The 17,632-nt window shown below is 41.9% G+C and overlaps 1 protein-coding gene across 3 annotated transcripts in view; it reads right to left on the bottom strand.

Moving 5' to 3' along the window:
* hip1 (huntingtin interacting protein 1) overlaps positions 1-17,632 on the bottom strand; it is a 128,527-nt gene that overhangs the window by 26,599 nt on the left and 84,296 nt on the right. For all 3 annotated transcript variants that reach the window (XM_061925691.2, XM_061925692.1, XM_061925693.2), the window contains 8 exons: positions 17,065-17,140; positions 13,720-13,863; positions 11,532-11,629; positions 11,173-11,245; positions 10,903-11,086; positions 9,546-9,634; positions 9,335-9,451; positions 2,670-2,771 (listed from right to left, as the gene is read on the bottom strand). In XM_061925691.2, coding sequence (XP_061781675.1) covers positions 2,670-2,771; positions 9,335-9,451; positions 9,546-9,634; positions 10,903-11,086; positions 11,173-11,245; positions 11,532-11,629; positions 13,720-13,863; positions 17,065-17,140 — 883 coding nt within the window. The remainder of the gene's footprint in view (positions 1-2,669; positions 2,772-9,334; positions 9,452-9,545; positions 9,635-10,902; positions 11,087-11,172; positions 11,246-11,531; positions 11,630-13,719; positions 13,864-17,064; positions 17,141-17,632) is intronic.

The following is a 17,632-nucleotide window of genomic DNA, read 5'->3' as shown; positions in this document are numbered from 1 at the left end:
CCGCAGGCCACAGCCGCCTGCTGCTATTTTGCACGCACCAATACTCCATCAGTGTTGGCGCTAGGAATTTTCAAAATGGGGTCCCAGGGACCAATACAAATACCAATAGAAATAGCGCTATTGATAATGAACAATACCAATAATTTACCTCTATTATCAACAATACAGTTGTTCAAATGCAACAATACATATACGTAATGATAACTAGAGATACAAAAGAATGCAGAAGAATGGAGGGGAAGAAAGAGAAGCAACCTATATTAACCTGTAGTAGATTTTTATAGTAATAATAGGTTAAGCTTTGTTAGTGTGCCATGTGTTACCCAATTTCCCCTAGAGCAACAATGTTAATACTGTATATGTTTGATGAAACGTGATTATGTGCATGAGTGTATGTATGTATATGTACTTGTATATGTACAGAATGTGTATATGTATGTTTGTACAGTGAATGTATATGTACAGTACGTGTATATGTACAGTATGCGTATATGTATGTTTGTACATATACAATGGGAGACAGGTCTGGAGTACAGCCAGGACAGTTTAGTACCCAAAGCCACGCTGTTGTGACATGTGCAGAATGTGGCTTGGCATTGTCTTGCTAAAATAAGCAGGGGCATCCATGAAAAAGACGTTGCTTGGATGGCAATAATATCACTTTTCTTGCAGAACTTTGTTGTAAAAATCTCCTTCCGTGTTTGTCCCTGACACCTGCATTTCAGGCCGCTCTGGAAACACTCTGTGGAAACGCTCCCCACCCACACTGCTTGGTGCCTCGTCTGAGCTGCTGTGACTTAGATTACCATAGTAACTAGTAGGGGCTGTGAATCTTTGAGTGTCCCACGATTCGATTCAATATCGATTCTAGGGGTCACGATTCGATTCAAAATCGATTTTCTTTCAATTCAACACGATTCCCGATTCAAAAACGATTTTTTCCCGATTCAAAACGATTCTCTATTCATTCAATACATAGGATTTCAGCAGGGTCTACCCCAGTCTGCTGACATGCAAGCAGAGTAGTAGATTTTTGTAAAATGCTTTTATAATTGTAAAGGACAATGTTTTATCAACTGACTGCAATAATGTAAATTTGTTTTAACTATTAAATGAACCAAAAATATGACTTATTTTATCTTTGTGAAAATATTGGACACAGTGTGTTGTCAAGCTTATGAGATGATGATTATGAGTCACTGTGACACTATTGTTCTTTTTTTAAATTTTTTTTATAAATGTCTAATGATAATGTTAATGAGGGATTTTTAATTACTGCTATGTTGAAATTGTAACTACCGTATTTTTCGGACTATAAGTCGCAGTTTTTTTCATAGTTTGGCCGGGCTCCAGTGCGACTTATATATGTTTTTTTCCTTTTTTATTATGCATTTTGGGCAGGTGCGACTTATACTCCGGTGCGACTTATACTCCGAAAAATACGGTAATATTGATACAGTTGTTGATAATATTCATTTTTGTTTCACTACTTTTGGTTTGTTCTGTGTTGTGTTTGTGTCTCCTCTCAATTGCTCTGTTTATTGCAGTTCTGAGTGTTGCTGGATCGTGTTTGGTTTTGCAATTGGATTGCATTGTTATGGTATTGCTGTGTATTGTTTTGTTGGATTGATTAATTAAAAAAACAATATATATATATATATTTTTTAAAATAAGAAAATCGATTTTTAAAAAATGAGAATCGATTCTGAATCGCACAACGTGAGAATCATGATTCGAATTCGAATCGATTTTTTCCCACACCCCTAGTAACTAGTATATAATGCAAAAGCGCACATTCCAACCATTTAAATACTTTGTATAGTTCAAGACTTCCAGTAATTTGAAAACATCACTGCACATCATAATGGCAGCTACAGTTCCCATCTTAAAGATTAAAACAATTATTTGGGAATGTCCGGCGGGCCAGCTTGAAAAGCTTAACGGGCCGCATGCGGCCCTCTGGCCTTAATTTGCCCAGGTTTGCTCTACACCAATGAAGAATTAAACCACAAGAGTAAATATTGTTGAATTATTACCTCTCTAAAACTGTCCAAAATGAGGTAAGAATTTTAAAAATATTTTTTAGCAGCTCTTGTATTGGATCTAATTAGATTGCACCAATGTACTCAGAGTCAGAGAGTTGATGTAAAACCTATATTATCAGCTGATATTATTGCTAAATACCTAGGGAAATATGTGAGAATATTCTAAAAGTGGACATGCATGGTTACAGCATTCCACCGGGCCCCCTACTGTGGTTTTAATACTGCATATGCACCATAACAACGAAACTGATTAACTTTGTTCTTATGTAAACACTCACTGGCCACGACTTTATAACCCCACTGCATGATCCAATATGGATCATAAACCCTGAATTTACAACTGCACCATAGATACAGCCATCTTTGTGATGCAGTGCAATAGGATACATTTCTAATATTATAAATATTTAATAAAGCTGAAAGGAGTCCAAATGAATTTGTGATCTGAGCTCTATGTACAGTGACAGATAGATGACTATGAATCATAGTAGCCCCCGGGTTTCCATCGCATTTGTGATTAGGTCAGCATTGGTGACTCAGAAGATGGAGAGCAATGATAAAAAGGACAGCAGATAAGATACTTGTAATAATGTAATATCACTGTATGAATGAGTGAGGACAGACCTGTTGTGACGAGGTCATGACGGTCTTGATGGAGTCCAGCTCCGCCCTGCTGGACAACAGCTCTCTCTGCATCTCCTCAAGGTACTCCCTCTGCTTTTGTTCCTGGATTACCAAAAAGTCACGATAGATAACTCACATAAGCCTGGTTATGAACATAAGAACTTAAACATTTGAAGTCAAACTCTGTACTAGGGATGTTCTGATCAGGGTTTTATGTTGTCGATGTCGATCATACATGAGTGAGATCGGCCGTATCAATACTGATCCAATGAATTACCAGTACATTTTTCAATGTATTTATGGTGAGTGCTATTGACAATGTAACATCAACACAATATTTAAACTACTTTCTTTTTTATCTTTTATTACATACAAACGCCAATAGTACACATTAACTAAACAAAAGCAAAAACGACTTCTCACAGCACTTAATTTTTTCCCATATTTTGTTGTTACAGCCTTATTCCAAAATGGAATACATTTTTCGTCCTCAAAATTCTACAGACAATACCCCATAATGAAAACTTGATATATATTTTTTCTGCAAATGTATCCATCCCTTTATTTTCTACCGCTTGTCCCTTTTGGGTGCTTTATACCTAAGTATTCACAGCTTTTGCTCAATACTTTGTTGATGCACCTTTAGCGGCAATTACAGCCTATAGTCTATCTGAATAGGATGCCACAAACTTGGCACACCCATCTCTGAGCAGTTTCACCCATTCCTTTTTGCTCATTCCTCTTTACAGCACCTCTCGAGCTCCATCAGGTTGAAATTGAAGTGTTGGTTTTCATCCAGGATGTCTTTGTACATTGCTGCATTCATCTTTCCCTCTATCCTGACTAATCTCCCAGTTCCTGCCGCTGAACACCACCCCCCACAGAATGATACTGCCACCACCATGTTTCACTAGGGATTGTATTAGCCTGGTTTTCTCCAAACATGATGCCTGGTATTCACGCCAAATAGTTCAATCTTCCTCTCATCAGACCAGAGAATTTTGCTTCTCATGGTCTGAGAGTCTTTTAGGTGCAGGTTGACAAACTTTTTACTAAGAAATGGCTTTCGTCTGGCCACTCTACCATACAGGCCTGATTTGTGGATCGCTGCTGAGATGGTTGTCCTTCTTGAAGGTTCTCCTCTCAACAGACAAATCGGGTTCTTGATCGCCTCCCTAAATAGACTAAGATGAATGCAGCAATGTACAGAGACATCCTGGATGAAAACCGACACTTCCTATTTAACCAAATGGAGCTTGAGAGGTGCTGCAAAGAGGAATGGGCGAAACTGCCCAAAGATAGGTGTGCCAAGCTTGTGGCATCGTATTCAAAAAGACTTAAGGCTGTAATTTCTGCCAAATGTGCATCAACAAAGGGAAAAAAATTGTTTTCATTGTTAGTATGGGGTATGTCTGTAGAATTTTGAGGACAAAAATATATTTATTCCATTTTGGAATCAGGCTGTAACATAACAAAAGGCAGGAAAAGTGAAGTGCTGTAAATACTTTCCGGACGCACTCAGTACATTTTTGCACTCAAAGTCCTCAAGTATTCCTTGAGTTTGTAAACATTAACAAAAACAACACAACATTTAAAAAACAAAAAATAAAATATCAACCTTATCACTCTAGTATCAATCATATACTGATAGTATCCTTGGTATCGACACCACCAAACCTCCCCTTACTGTGTACTGTCTATGACAATGTGTTGACACACCAACAGTTCTTATATTATACTCTCTCTAGACCAGGGGTCTTCAACCCGCGGCTCCAGAGGCCACATACAACATGTGACTCAACCGAGGCACGGGGGGGAGGGGTTGATGTGTGGGTGGGGCAGGGTGGGGGGGGGCGGGGTTTGGTGGTAGTGGGGGTGTATAATGTAGCCCGGAAGAGTTATGGATGCATGGGATTCTGGGTATTTGTTCTGTTGTGTTTATGTTGTGTTACGGTGCAGATGTTCTCCCAAAATGTGTTTGTTATTCTTGTTTGGTGTGGGTTCCCATTGTGGAGCATATTAGTAAGAGTGTTAAAGTTGTTTATATCGCCACCCTCAGTGTAACCTGTATGGCTGTTGACCAAGTATGCCTTGCAGTCACTTACGTGTGCAGGCAGAGGCTGCATATAACATGTAACCGGGCTGGCACGCGGATAGTACAGGCTGTAGAGGGCGCTAATGGCAGTGCCATCGCGGCACGACCTTATTACTGTTGTTTGGGTGAAAATCAGCAGACATTCGAAAGGATAGTAGCCCTGAACTACGGAAAAATCGGGAAGGTTGGTAAGTATGACGCTGTCAAGCGCCATTCATATAAAACTCGCGGGCCGCACCAACATTACATTTTCATTATAAGGTGCGGGCCGCAAAATAACGTCTCACGGGCCGCAAAATAACGTCTCACGGGCCGCGTGTCTGAGACCCCTGGTTTATACATAGCATAAAGCAAAAAAAAGCTTTGTATGCAGTGTTATTTAATTTTAAATTTCAAAAGAGTTTTGTGGCTCCCATTGTTTTCTTTAATTTGTGAAACGGGTCAAAATGGCTCTTTGAGTGGTAAAGGTTGCCGACCCCTGCTCTGGACTCTTATTAATTTAACTGTTAATTTCTTGTTAATAACTACTTACTTTCTGCTGCAACACGCTTCCATACACCCTTCTTAAAGTTCATTTAACACTAATGTCCTGTGTGTTTCAAGCTAGCTGAGCGGTTAGCTTAGCTAGGTTGCCGACCCCTACTCTTAACTCTTATTAATTTAACTGTTAATTTCTTGTTAATAACTACTTACTTTCTGCTGCAACACGCTTCCATACACCCTTCTTAAAGTTCATTTAACACTAATGTCCTGTGTGTTTCAAGCTAGCTGAGCGGTTAGCTTAGCTATTAGCATGCCTGCTCCTGGCTTGCTCTTGGTAAGTAACATGTTTAGCCTCGTCCTCCAGTGACCACTTGTGGCATTAAAGTAATTACAGTTTATTTACCGTAATGAAGGTGATTAAGGGAGTGGCTCCACACTGTGCATGGAGACACACATATATATATATATATAGTGTATACATATATATAATACTCCTCTCTGAGCTGCCACCTTACCGTGGTAGAGGAGTTTGCGTGTCCCAATGATCCTAGGAGTTATGTTGTCCGGGGGCTTTATGCCCCCTGGTAGGGTCTCCCAAGACAAAATGGTCCTAGGTGAGGGATCAGACAAAGAGCAGCTTGAAGACCTCCATGACGAATAAAAATAAAGGACCCAGATTTCCCTCGCCCGGACGCGGGTCACCGGGGCTCCCCTCTGGAGCCAGGCCCGGAGGTGGGGCACGATGGCGAGCGCCTGGTGGCCGGGCCTGTCCCCATGGGGCCCGGCCGGGCACAGCCCGAAGAGGCAACGTGGGTCCCCCCTCCAATGGGCTCACCACCCATAGCAGGGGCCATAGAGGTCGGGTGCATTGTGAGCTGGGCGGAAGCCGACGGCAGGGCACTTGGTGGTCCGATCCTCGGCTACAGAAGCTAGCTCTTGGGACGTGGAACGTCACCTCACTGGGGGGGAAGGAGCCTGAGCTAGTGCGCGAGGTTGAGAAGTTCCGGCTAGATATAGTCGGACTCACTTCGACGCACAGCAAGGGCTCTGGAACCAGTTCTCTCGAGAGGGGCTGGACTCTCTTTCACTCTGGCGTTGCCGGCAATGAGAGGCGACGGGCTGGGGTGGCAATTCTTGTTTCCCCCCGGCTTAGAGCCTGCACGTTGGAGTTCAACCCGGTGGACGAGAGGGTAGCTTCCCTCCGCCTTCGGGTGGGGGGACGGGTCCTGACTGTGGTTTGCGCTTACGCGCCAAACCACAGCTCAGAGTACCCACCCTTTTTGGATTCGCTCGAGGGAGTACTTGAGAGTGCTCCCCCGGGTGATTCCCTCGTTCTACTGGGGGACTTCAATGCTCATGTTGGCAGCGACAGTGAAACCTGGAGAGGCATGATTGGGAAGAATGGCCGCCCGGATCTGAACCCGAGTGGTGTTCTGTTATTGGACTTTTGTGCCCGTCACAGATTGTCCATAATGAACACCATGTTCGAACATAAGGGTGTCCATATGTGCACTTGGCACCAGGACACCCTAGGCCGCAGTTCCATGATCGACTTTGTAGTTGTGTCATCGGATTTGCAGCCTCATGTTTTGGACACTCGGGTGAAGAGAGGGGCGGAGCTTTCTACCGATCACCACCTGGTGGTGAGTTGGCTGCGATGGTGGGGGAGGATGCCGGACAGACCTGGCAGGCCCAAACGCATTGTGAGGGTTTGCTGGGAACGTCAGGCAGAGTCTCCTGTCAGAGAGAGTTTCAATTCCCACCTCCGGAAGAACTTTGAACATGTCACGAGGGAGGTGCTGGACATTGAGTCCGAGTGGACCATGTTCCGCGCCTCTATTGTCGAGGCAGCTGATTGGAGCTGTGGCCGCAAGGTAGTTGGTGCCTGTTGTGGCGGTAATCCTAGAACCCGTTGGTGGACACCGGCGGTGAGGGATGCCGTCAAGCTGAAGAAGGAGTCCTATCGGGTTCTTTTGGCTCATAGGACTCCTGAGGCAGCGGACAGGTACCGACAGGCCAAGCGGTGTGCGGCTTCAGCGGTTGCGGAGGCAAAAACTCGGACATGGGAGGAGTTCAGGGAAGCCATGGAAAACGACTTCCGGACGGCTTTGAAGCGATTCTGGACCACCATCCGCCGCCTCAGGAAGGGGAAGCAGTGCACTATCAACACCGTGTATGGTGAGGATGGTGTTCTGCTGACCTCGACTGCGGATGTTGTGGATCGGTGGAGAGAATACTTCGAAGACCTCCTCAATCCCACCAACACGTCTTCCTATGAGGAAGCAGTGCCTGGGGAATCTGTGGTGGGCTCTTCTATTTCTGGGGCTGAGGTTGCCGAGGTAGTTAAAAAGCTCCTCGGTGGCAAGGCCCCGGGGGTGGATGAGACCCGCCCAGAGTTCCTTAAGGCTCTGGATGCTGTGGGGCTGTCTTGGTTGACAAGACTCTGCAGCATCGCGTGGACATCGGGGGCGGTGCCTCTGGATTGGCAGACCGGGGTGGTGGTTCCTCTCTTTAAGAAGGGGAACCGGAGGGTGTGTTCTAACTATCGTGGGATCACACTCCTCAGCCTTCCCGGTAAGGTCTATTCAGGTGTACTGGAGAGGAGGCTACGCCGGATAGTCGAACCTCGGATTCAGGAGGAACAGTGTGGTTTTCGTCCTGGTCGTGGAACTGTGGACCAGCTCTATACTCTCGGCAGGGTCCTTGAGGGTGCATGGGAGTTTGCCCAACCAGTCTACATGTGTTTTGTGGACTTGGAGAAGGCATTCGACAGTGTCCCTCGGGAAGTCCTGTGGGGAGTGCTCAGAGAGTATGGGGTATCGGACTGTCTGATTTTGGCGGTCCGCTCCCTGTATGATCAGTGTCAGAGCTTGGTCCGCATTGCCGGCAGTAAGTCGGACACGTTTCCAGTGAGGGTTGGACTCCGCCAAGGCTGCCCTTTGTCACCGATTCTGTTCATAACTTTTATGGACAGAATTTCTAGGCGCAGTCAAGGCGTTGAGGGGATCTGGTTTGGTGGCTACAGGATTAGGTCTCTGCTTTTTGCAGATGATGTGGTCCTGATGGCTTCATCTGGCCAGGATCTCCAGCTCTCGCTGGATCGGTTCGCAGCCGAGTGTGAAGCGACTGGGATGAGAATCAGCACCTCCAAATCAGAGTCCATGGTTCTCGCCCGGAAAAGGGTGGAATGCCATCTTCGGGTTGGGGAGGAGACCCTGCCCCAAGTGGAGGAGTTCAAGTACCTCGGAGTCTTGTTCACGAGTGAGGGAAGAGTGGATCGTGAGATCGACAGGCGGATCGGTGCGGCGTCTTCAGTAATGCGGACGCTGTATCGATCCGTTGTGGTGAAGAAGGAGCTGAGCCGGAAGGCAAAGCTCTCAATTTACCGGTCGATCTACGTTCCCATCCTCACCTATGGTCATGAGCTTTGGGTTATGACCGAAAGGACAAGATCACGGGTACAAGCGGCCGAAATGAGTTTCCTCCGCCGGGTGGCAGGGCTCTCCCTTAGAGATAGGGTGAGAAGCTCTGTCATCCGGAGGGAGCTCAAAGTAAAGCCGCTGCTCCTCCTCATCGAGAGGAGCCAGATGAGGTGGTTCGGGCATCTGGTCAGGATGCCACCCGATCGCCTCCCTCGGGAGGTGTTTAGGGCACGTCCGACCGGTAGGAGGCCACGGGGAAGACCCAGGACACGTTGGGAAGACTATGTCTCCCGGCTGGCCTGGGAACGCCTCGGGATCCCCCGGGAGGAGCTGGACGAAGTGGCTGGGGAGAGGGAAGTTTGGGCTTCCCTGCTTAGGCTGCTGCCCCCGCGACCCGACCTCGGATAAGCGGAAGAAGATGGATGGATGGATGGATATATATAATAAATATAATTCACTTCACTTCACTAGCCGCTTGTCAGCCGGGCGACTAAAACTAAATACAGCGTCAGCCAGAGGGGATCGGCGTTGGTGATCGGCATTATATCACGATTACATACCTTTTCGCGATAATCGTCTGAAACTGATCGGCAGCCGTTCAAGCCGCACATCCTTACTTTGTAACCGTGTTCTAGTTACTCACAAGCTTTGACTGTGATGCCCACCTGTCTGCCTGCGGCCTCCTGGGCGGCCTTCACCTTGTCCTGCATCTCTTTCCTCACTGCGTCCACTTCATCCTGCGCTGCCCGAGCCACCGTCATCTGCCGGGTCACCTCTGCATTCTACAGGCACACACAAAAACACGTGCAAACAGAAACTACACATGGACACATTCCAAGCATGGTACACAAAGTAAGAGTTGTTGTTTTTTTTTACCTTCCTCAGTAAGTCAGCATGACTTTGCACCAGCTCGGTGTACTTCTCCTTCAGCTTGGTGTAGCGCTGCTCATTAGCCTGGGCTTTTTCTGCAAAATGACAGACGCCAATCACTTTACATGCTGTTTGTGTTCAAACAACTGCTATAGCTTGACATCTGACATCAAATCAGAAATTAGCACAGTGTACACTACACAAGGTTGGGTACCGAAACTCAGCTCCATAATAGCAACAGTGCTGACTTAAGCGGTAGTAACCCGACCTGTAAAAATGGCTATTTGTGACTCAGTTTGAAAGGAAATTAATGCAAACTCAGCCACATGCAACAAGGGGATATTTTGCAGGTAACATCTTGTTAGTAATGTAGCATCCCGACAGGCATACAGAGTTTGACATTCTTTTTAAATGTAATGGCGAACGGAACAACCCAATGGTAGTGTTCAGTTGCAACACTGCACAGAGGTTTTGCAATAATGCCTAAAATCAGCCTCCTGCGATATACTTTTGGCAGGTAAATGATAATAAAACATACTGTCATTTCCATTGGTATTATTTTTTTCATGTTGTAACATGCTTCTATCTATACTTCTGTTAAAAAGTAATAAGCACTAACTCTTCTATTGGTTTTGTACTTTACATTGGTCTTGCTAAATATTTCAAATTTGGGTATCAATCCAACATCAAGTAGTTGCAGGGGCAGTATTGGAAGAGTTAGGGCTGCAAGGGATTCTGAGTATTTGTTCTGTTGTGTTTATGTTGTGTTACGGTGCGGATGTTCTCCCGAAATGTGTTTGTCATTCTTGTTTGGTGTGGGTTCACAGTGTGGCGCATATTTGTAACAGTGTTAAAGTTGTTTATACGGCCACCCTCAGTGTGACCTGTATGGTTGTTGATCAAGTACGTCTTGCAGTCACTAACGAGTATCTGCAGAAGCCGCGTACAACATGTGACTGGGCCGGCACGCTGTTTGTATGGTGAAAAAGTGGACGCGACGACAGGTTGTAAAGGACGCTAAAGGCAGTGCCCGTAATATTGTTGTCCGGGTGAAAATCGGGAGAAATTCAGGAGAATGGCTGCCCCGGCAGATTTTCGGGAGGGGCACTGAAATTTGGGAGTCTCCCGGAAAAATCGGGAGGGTTGGCAAGTATGCCTCTCTCCCATAGATGATGTCTTCCTATTGGGAAGTTTTAGGTTTAACTTTATAATCTACAGTAGTAACAAAGCCCATTGAATTGGGTTTCCTTGTTCGTGAGTTATGTGTCCCATCTACTTTATTACATGGTATATTTGTCAGCGTTTACCAATCTTCCAGTGTGATCATGGTAATGAAATAAAAGCACCTTGCTTAAAGCCTTACTTTCTATCTCAGTCAGACTCCGCTGTTCTTTCTCCGTGTCCTCTCTGACCCTCCTCAGGTCATCAAGCTCGGCCCTCAGGAACTCGCTCTCCCCTGCTGCCTGTAGCCTCAGGTGGCTCTGCTCCGCAAGCTCCGCCTCCAGCTCATTGACACGCCCCCTCAATGCCTGACATAATCGACCACTCTGGTAGTGAGAGGTTGGGAGGAAAAATGAAATAATCAATCATGTGCGTGGAATAAGTAGTTCAAGGGTAGACAATTATTTTTTACCTCCAGTCGGAATGATTCCAACTCATCTTTAAGGGCTTGGATCTCCTTGGTCAGCTGTTCAATGAGTCGGTCTCTAGGGGATACAGAAATAAAGCAACGGTCTATCAAAAGTTGTATACATATTTCTTATAAAATGAGTGTTTTCCATGAGAAATACAGCTGAATCATAGAATAAAGGGGTTCTTGTCATCTATGAAGTGGGAGAAGAAATGTGCATTTCTCCTCTGTAGGATGAAACATTGAAATAACTTTTCTTATGATGTGGTACTAATATAGTGCATATACAATATATATATATATATATATATATACACGCACACACATACACAATCATACATATATAGACACAAAAGACGTACTTATCATCCTTGCGCATCCCATTCTGATTGCTGAAGTTGAAGGGGTCGATTGCAGCGGAGGTGCCAAACAGGTCGTCAAACTTGGTCTCCAAAGGAGCCTAAGGATGTAAAAAAAAAAATTGGCCTGTCAAAAATAACGAGTTATCTTAAGAATTATTGCATTAATCATTTATATATACAGATTAATCACACCATTTCTTTTGACTTCACATGCTCCTTTATCATTGTGATACGGCCAGAAATCAGGCCAATGTATAAATGAAAATAAATAGATACATTAATAGAAAAGTGAATAAATAATTAAATTAAATTAAAATAAAATAAACATATAATAAACATATAATAATAAAATTAAGTTTGATGCATGCGTCAGTGCAAAGATGAGTTTGGTGACTGCTGGCAAATATCACTCCAAAATACACCCTGACTAGACTCTATATACAGGTTTTGAACAAACAAGTACCGTGCATTCAAATAAAACCTTTAAAAAGATGTTCCTGTATTACAATAAAATTGCATTAGTGTCCAAATATTAAGGACTTTTTTAAGTTAATTTAAATTATGCAAGCAAGTAATCCAAATTCAAGAGTGTGATTAATCTGATCTTAAAAAATGAATCATTTGATAGCACAAAAAAAGGAGAAAAAAAAAGACATCAGGTGGAAAAGTTAAATCGCAAAATCTTTCCTGAAATTCTGCATTTATTAAAATACTACAATTTTACCATAATTGCAGATTAAAATACACAAATATTCTCTGGTGTTTGGATAGTTGTTTTTGTTGGAATTGGTTTAGATAGTTTGGCAGATTGGCAAACAGTCCTTAAAATTAGAGATGAAGTGCACAGACATGTAGGAATCATGTCAAGTCAACAATAGTGTTTAGGTTAAAATGATAAAAGATTTTACAAATGAGACTTTAACGGAACAAAGTTGACATAAAACAGTACATTTTTAATTACAGGCATATAGTCGCCAAACTCTGTGAAAACTAATATTGACTGCTCACGCTGTACTACCAGGCCAGCCTGCTGCTGTGGACTGTGTCCTGACTCGTAAGGGACCCTGTTGCATCAAACATCAAACTCTAATTTTGAAATATACACTGCATTCAATATTGTGTGTAACATGATAACCAAGAGAGGGCAGCACATATATTAACAAAATAACAATAACTAAACAAAAATCGAGACAAATAAATGCATCTATGACAAATATTACTATAATTTTTACTATATACAGTTAAATGTTACTTTAGATGTCAGTGTTTCACACAGAGGTGAGATTATATCATTATCTAACTAGCATGATGCATGTTCCCTAAATTCTGGACGATAATCCGCTAATTTTTTCCGACACTTTGAACCCTGCGGCTTAAAAAAACGGTGCGGCTAATTTATTTTTCTTCACTTACAACCAAAACTTAAAAAACAAACAAATACACCCAAAAGTTGTTTTATTGTTTTTGCTATGGGACCATCTTTTGGACAAATATGCTCTTTTTACTGCCATGTTACAGTCATTGTTTGGAAACAATTCAGGTATATAAATAAACATTTGCAGAAGCTTTCTGTGTAAAAAACTCATTTTATCACGTATACTGTATATCTACGGATATAGTCCATGGCGAAGATTTGAATTATATTTTTTCCCTAAAATTAAGTGGGTGCGACTAATACACAGATGCGCTCTATAGTACGTAAAATACGGTAATATTATGGATGCTGTGCGAGATAAAAAGTGGGCAACATATGTACTTTCATGCTAGTCTCTAAACATTTTTTATCACAAATCAGAATCTAGAAGGGTTTGTATACTAGCTTCAAAGTTGCTAAATTGGCAACACTGATCCCTACTGCTGCGTCGTCTTATTCTCTGGCAGACCAGGTGCGTATGAGGTATGTTAATAAGCAGACTTGGGATGTGGTCTACTGTACAGAATCAAAACGACAAGCTACATTCACAGAAAGTCCCATTATAATGTGTTTATGAGCGAGGGTGAATAAGTAGCAACAAATCTAGCTGTGGCGGTCAAAATTTATTTGTGACAGAATGTATGGGAAACACTGATTTATCATTTAGTATGAATAAATTAAAGTTGGACCAAATATGCACAGGTTTAAAAACAAAAAAAAAGAGCCTACAGATTAGATTACCGGTTATATTTAGATGTTTTTCTTTATATTTACCGGCAGGACGGGGACGTCTGTGTCCACCAGGTCTTCAGTTTCTACCAGATGTTCCGACTCTGGTGAAGACGACTCGGCCGGGATCACGACCACTGGGCTGATGTGCTCCGACAAGGCAGACGCACGTAGGAAGTTTGGCGGATTCTGAAAGAAAACATTTCATTTACTGTGTTATTTATGTAGGTGCACTTTACAAATACGTGCTTTAAATTGTCTATTAATCCCTTCTGTAACCTGAGTGTGCATGGCAGCACCTCAGTGCACAAAACACACGAGTCAATAAAGACAAGACTTGGATGAGTACTTGCCCTGACCTCAACCCCATTAAGGGGTGGGCGCCAAATTCTTTACTTTTATTTAGGCACCGACTGAATTCCGTCTGTACTACCGGGTATGGATTCACTGGAATCAAACCATGCCATATTTCGATACCTTTGTTGACTAAACACCGGCTCACGTAACTCCCTCCAAGTAATGCTGCAATTGTCAACACTAACAAAGCAAGTATGCTTAGACAACGCTCGAACGTAAAGTAAGGCTCCACTCTTCCAAAATGTGCCAGGTTGATGCTAATTTACATTGTATTTGCCATACAAATGCTACTATTAGCATTAGCGATTTTACATGGCAACTTCAACACCTCCAAATTTAGTCATGAAAACTACAACTAAGATGAATGTTACAATCAAACAGCTGGTGCGTAATAGGCACAATGCTTACAGTCTAAACACTTTGTAGGATGCAACATAACACATTCTTCTTCATGAAAAAATAAAGCTACTTCCTAGCTAGATAGCCTATATACTACAGAACTGCCATCTCATGTCTTGGAAGTGCAACTGCATTGCAAATAGGACTCCAATGCTGAAGAAAACACAATATAACAACTGGACAACCCAGCTATTTTTTTAAATGTTACATTAAAAAGTAAAATGTTATTATCAAAATGTTAAATACCAGTATCGATTACCAGGTACCGGGAATTTGTACCGTATCGGTTAAAATGTGAACGGTACCAATCCCTAACCCCATTAACTACATTTGCAATAAACTTCAAGAAAACATTTAAACATTCTGTCTTGAAGCGCGAGGGTCATGATTTACAATACACTCAAAGTCCAATATAACGCGACATTCTACACAACGCGATCGTGCCATGGACCCCAAATTTCCGCCCGTTTTTTTTTTTCCCCACCAGAGTCAAATTTACCAACTGACACAGTACATTTTAATGAAAGTATCTAAAAAAAGGACTCAGTGATGTCCAAACCTACTGGTGGATTCTGTGACGTGGGAGTACAATCCACCATTTACGTCACATCACGTGGGGCCACTATCCATTATGGAGAAATCACACGTCATGGAAATCACATATTAGTCATAAAAAGGCTTAAGTATCTAAAATTATTTCTATTTCACACAAAGTGAAGGAATTTATGAATAAAGAAGCATTCTATATTTCGTATAATTCACTAATTGTTTCATATCTAACATACTGTGTAAATGTGTGGGGTAGTGCCTGTAAAACATATTTTAAATCCAATCGCCCTTCTGCAGAAAAGAGCCGTATAAATCATGAATGGAAATGCATACAGGGAACCCACAGATCCAATATTCAACGGATTTAAATGTAATGAATTGGTGAAGTACAATATACCGAAAATCACGCACAAAGCACTCACACAAATTCTGCCAAACAACTTTCAAAACAGAGAAAGTAATTATAAACTAAAAGGAACTGAGCACTTTAAAAAATCAAGATTTGGAACAGGGATAAAGGAAAAAAAAACATTTCAATCAAATGTGTTATTTTATGGAACAATCTTGGTAGTGAAATAAAAAAAAATCTAAATATCCTACTGTATTAAAAAGAAATGTAAAAATAATAATAAAAAGATATGATTTGTGTCGTTATTTTGTTGTATGTTATGAAATATATACAGTACAGGCCAAAAGTTAGGACACACCTTCTCATTCAATGAGTTTTCTTTATTTTCATGACTATTTCCATTGTAGATTGTCACTGAAGGCATCAAAACTATGAATGTACACATGTGGAGTTATGTACTTAACAAAAAAAGGTGAAATAACTAAAAACATGTTTTATATTCTAGTTTCTTCAAAATAGCCACCCTTTGCTCTGATTACTTTTTCTCACACTCTTGGCATTCTCTCGATGAACTTCAAGAGGTCGTCACCTGAAATGGTTTTCACTTTACAGGTGCGCTTGAAGCTCATCGATAGAATGCGTGTACAAGAGTGTACAAGGCAGTAATCAGAGCAAAGGGTGGCTATTTTGAAGAAACTAGAATATAAAATATGTTTTCAGTTATTTCACCTTTTTTGTTACATAACTCCACATGTGACAATCTACAATGTAAATAGTTATGAAAATAAAGAAAACACATTGGATGGGAAGGTGTGTCCAAACGTTTGGCCTGTACTGTATGTTATGAATATATATATATATATATATATATATATATATATATATATATATATATATATATATATATATATATATATATATATATATATATATATAATCTTCTGAGTTTAACAACAACATTAACTGTATGAATAGGGGCTGATATAAGTTTGACTTCTTTTTGCTCCTTTTCGTTCATTATTTATTTTAAACGTTACGTTAATTTTTTTATTTGAATTAAATAAAACAAAAACAAACCAACTATGCACCAAGCAGTTTTAGGCAACCAAGCTCCGCGCATAGCTTTTTCGAAAAGGGTAAAAAAAAAAGGATTTCCATATCGCACGATCAGTATTTTAATGACTCCCACGACCGCATTATGATGAACTTTGAGTGTACTTATTCTGTCCATACAGTGTAAAGGGTGTGTCAGAAAAGTTCCAGGACTGTTGAAGTTGATCGCATTCTTCAACGTGAGGGACATCGTCCACTATGACTTTGTGCCACAGGGCCAAAGAAACCCTGCAGTGTTCGCACGGGTTGAAACTTGTGGCTGCTTCCCTTCGACAACACGGCCACAAGGCGCTGAGCTCCAACAGTTGCTGGCCGAAGAGAACGTCGCCATGCTGGAGCCATGTCTCTTCTCACCGCGAGACTCCTTGTGATTTCTTTCTCTTTCCCAAGACAAAGAGAGACATTCAAGGGGACTTGTTTTGACAATGTGGACGATATCAAGATAAGGGATTTGCAGAGAATCCTGGAAGAATCTTTCAATGAGTGCATGAAGGCGTGCGTGCCAGAGAAGGCTGGGGAAGTGTGTTAGTCTCCAGCAGGATTAAATTCAAGAGGAAAAGTCGACACCAGTCCTGGAACTTTTCTGACACACCTTGTATGTGAAGATGTAGACCCGTCATTACCTCAGGCAACTGTGGAATCTGAATCAACCTCTTGAAGTACTGCAAATTACTGGATCGATAAAACAGACTCTTCAACCTGTAATAAAACACATTCAATAAGTAGAAGAACATTTGAACAGGGTGTTTAGTAGAGATCGACCGATACGGTTCCTTCAGTGTCAATACCAATTACTAGTATTTGATGTAACCAAATCTGGAGCCAATATTAACTTGCAGTAACATTTAGCTAAACATGAATAGTATATGTCAATAAACAGCTGGACAAAGCTTGAAGTTGTTTTATAAATATTATGTTTTAGGAAACGTTGGACCAGTATCAACGTAGAGTTTTATGCAACGCTAATATTGTGGTTAAACTAGCAGCAAAAACAATCAGAAGATACCACAAACCCCTATATTACATCTCTAAGAGGAGCATCAACGTTTGCATTTCAAAATATGGGAAATCTCTTGAAAATTGTTAAAAATATGGATTTTTTTCTACACAACAATAACTTGCAAGCTAATCAATTTTATAACAGTTTATGGATTTAAATACACTGTATTAGAGATCGACCAATTATCGGCG

The sequence above is a fragment of the Nerophis lumbriciformis genome, linkage group LG30 (assembly GCF_033978685.3).
Source record: "Nerophis lumbriciformis linkage group LG30, RoL_Nlum_v2.1, whole genome shotgun sequence".
In the NCBI taxonomy this organism is placed as follows: domain Eukaryota; kingdom Metazoa; phylum Chordata; class Actinopteri; order Syngnathiformes; family Syngnathidae; genus Nerophis; species Nerophis lumbriciformis.
This window is presented reverse-complemented; position numbering and strand designations above follow the sequence as displayed.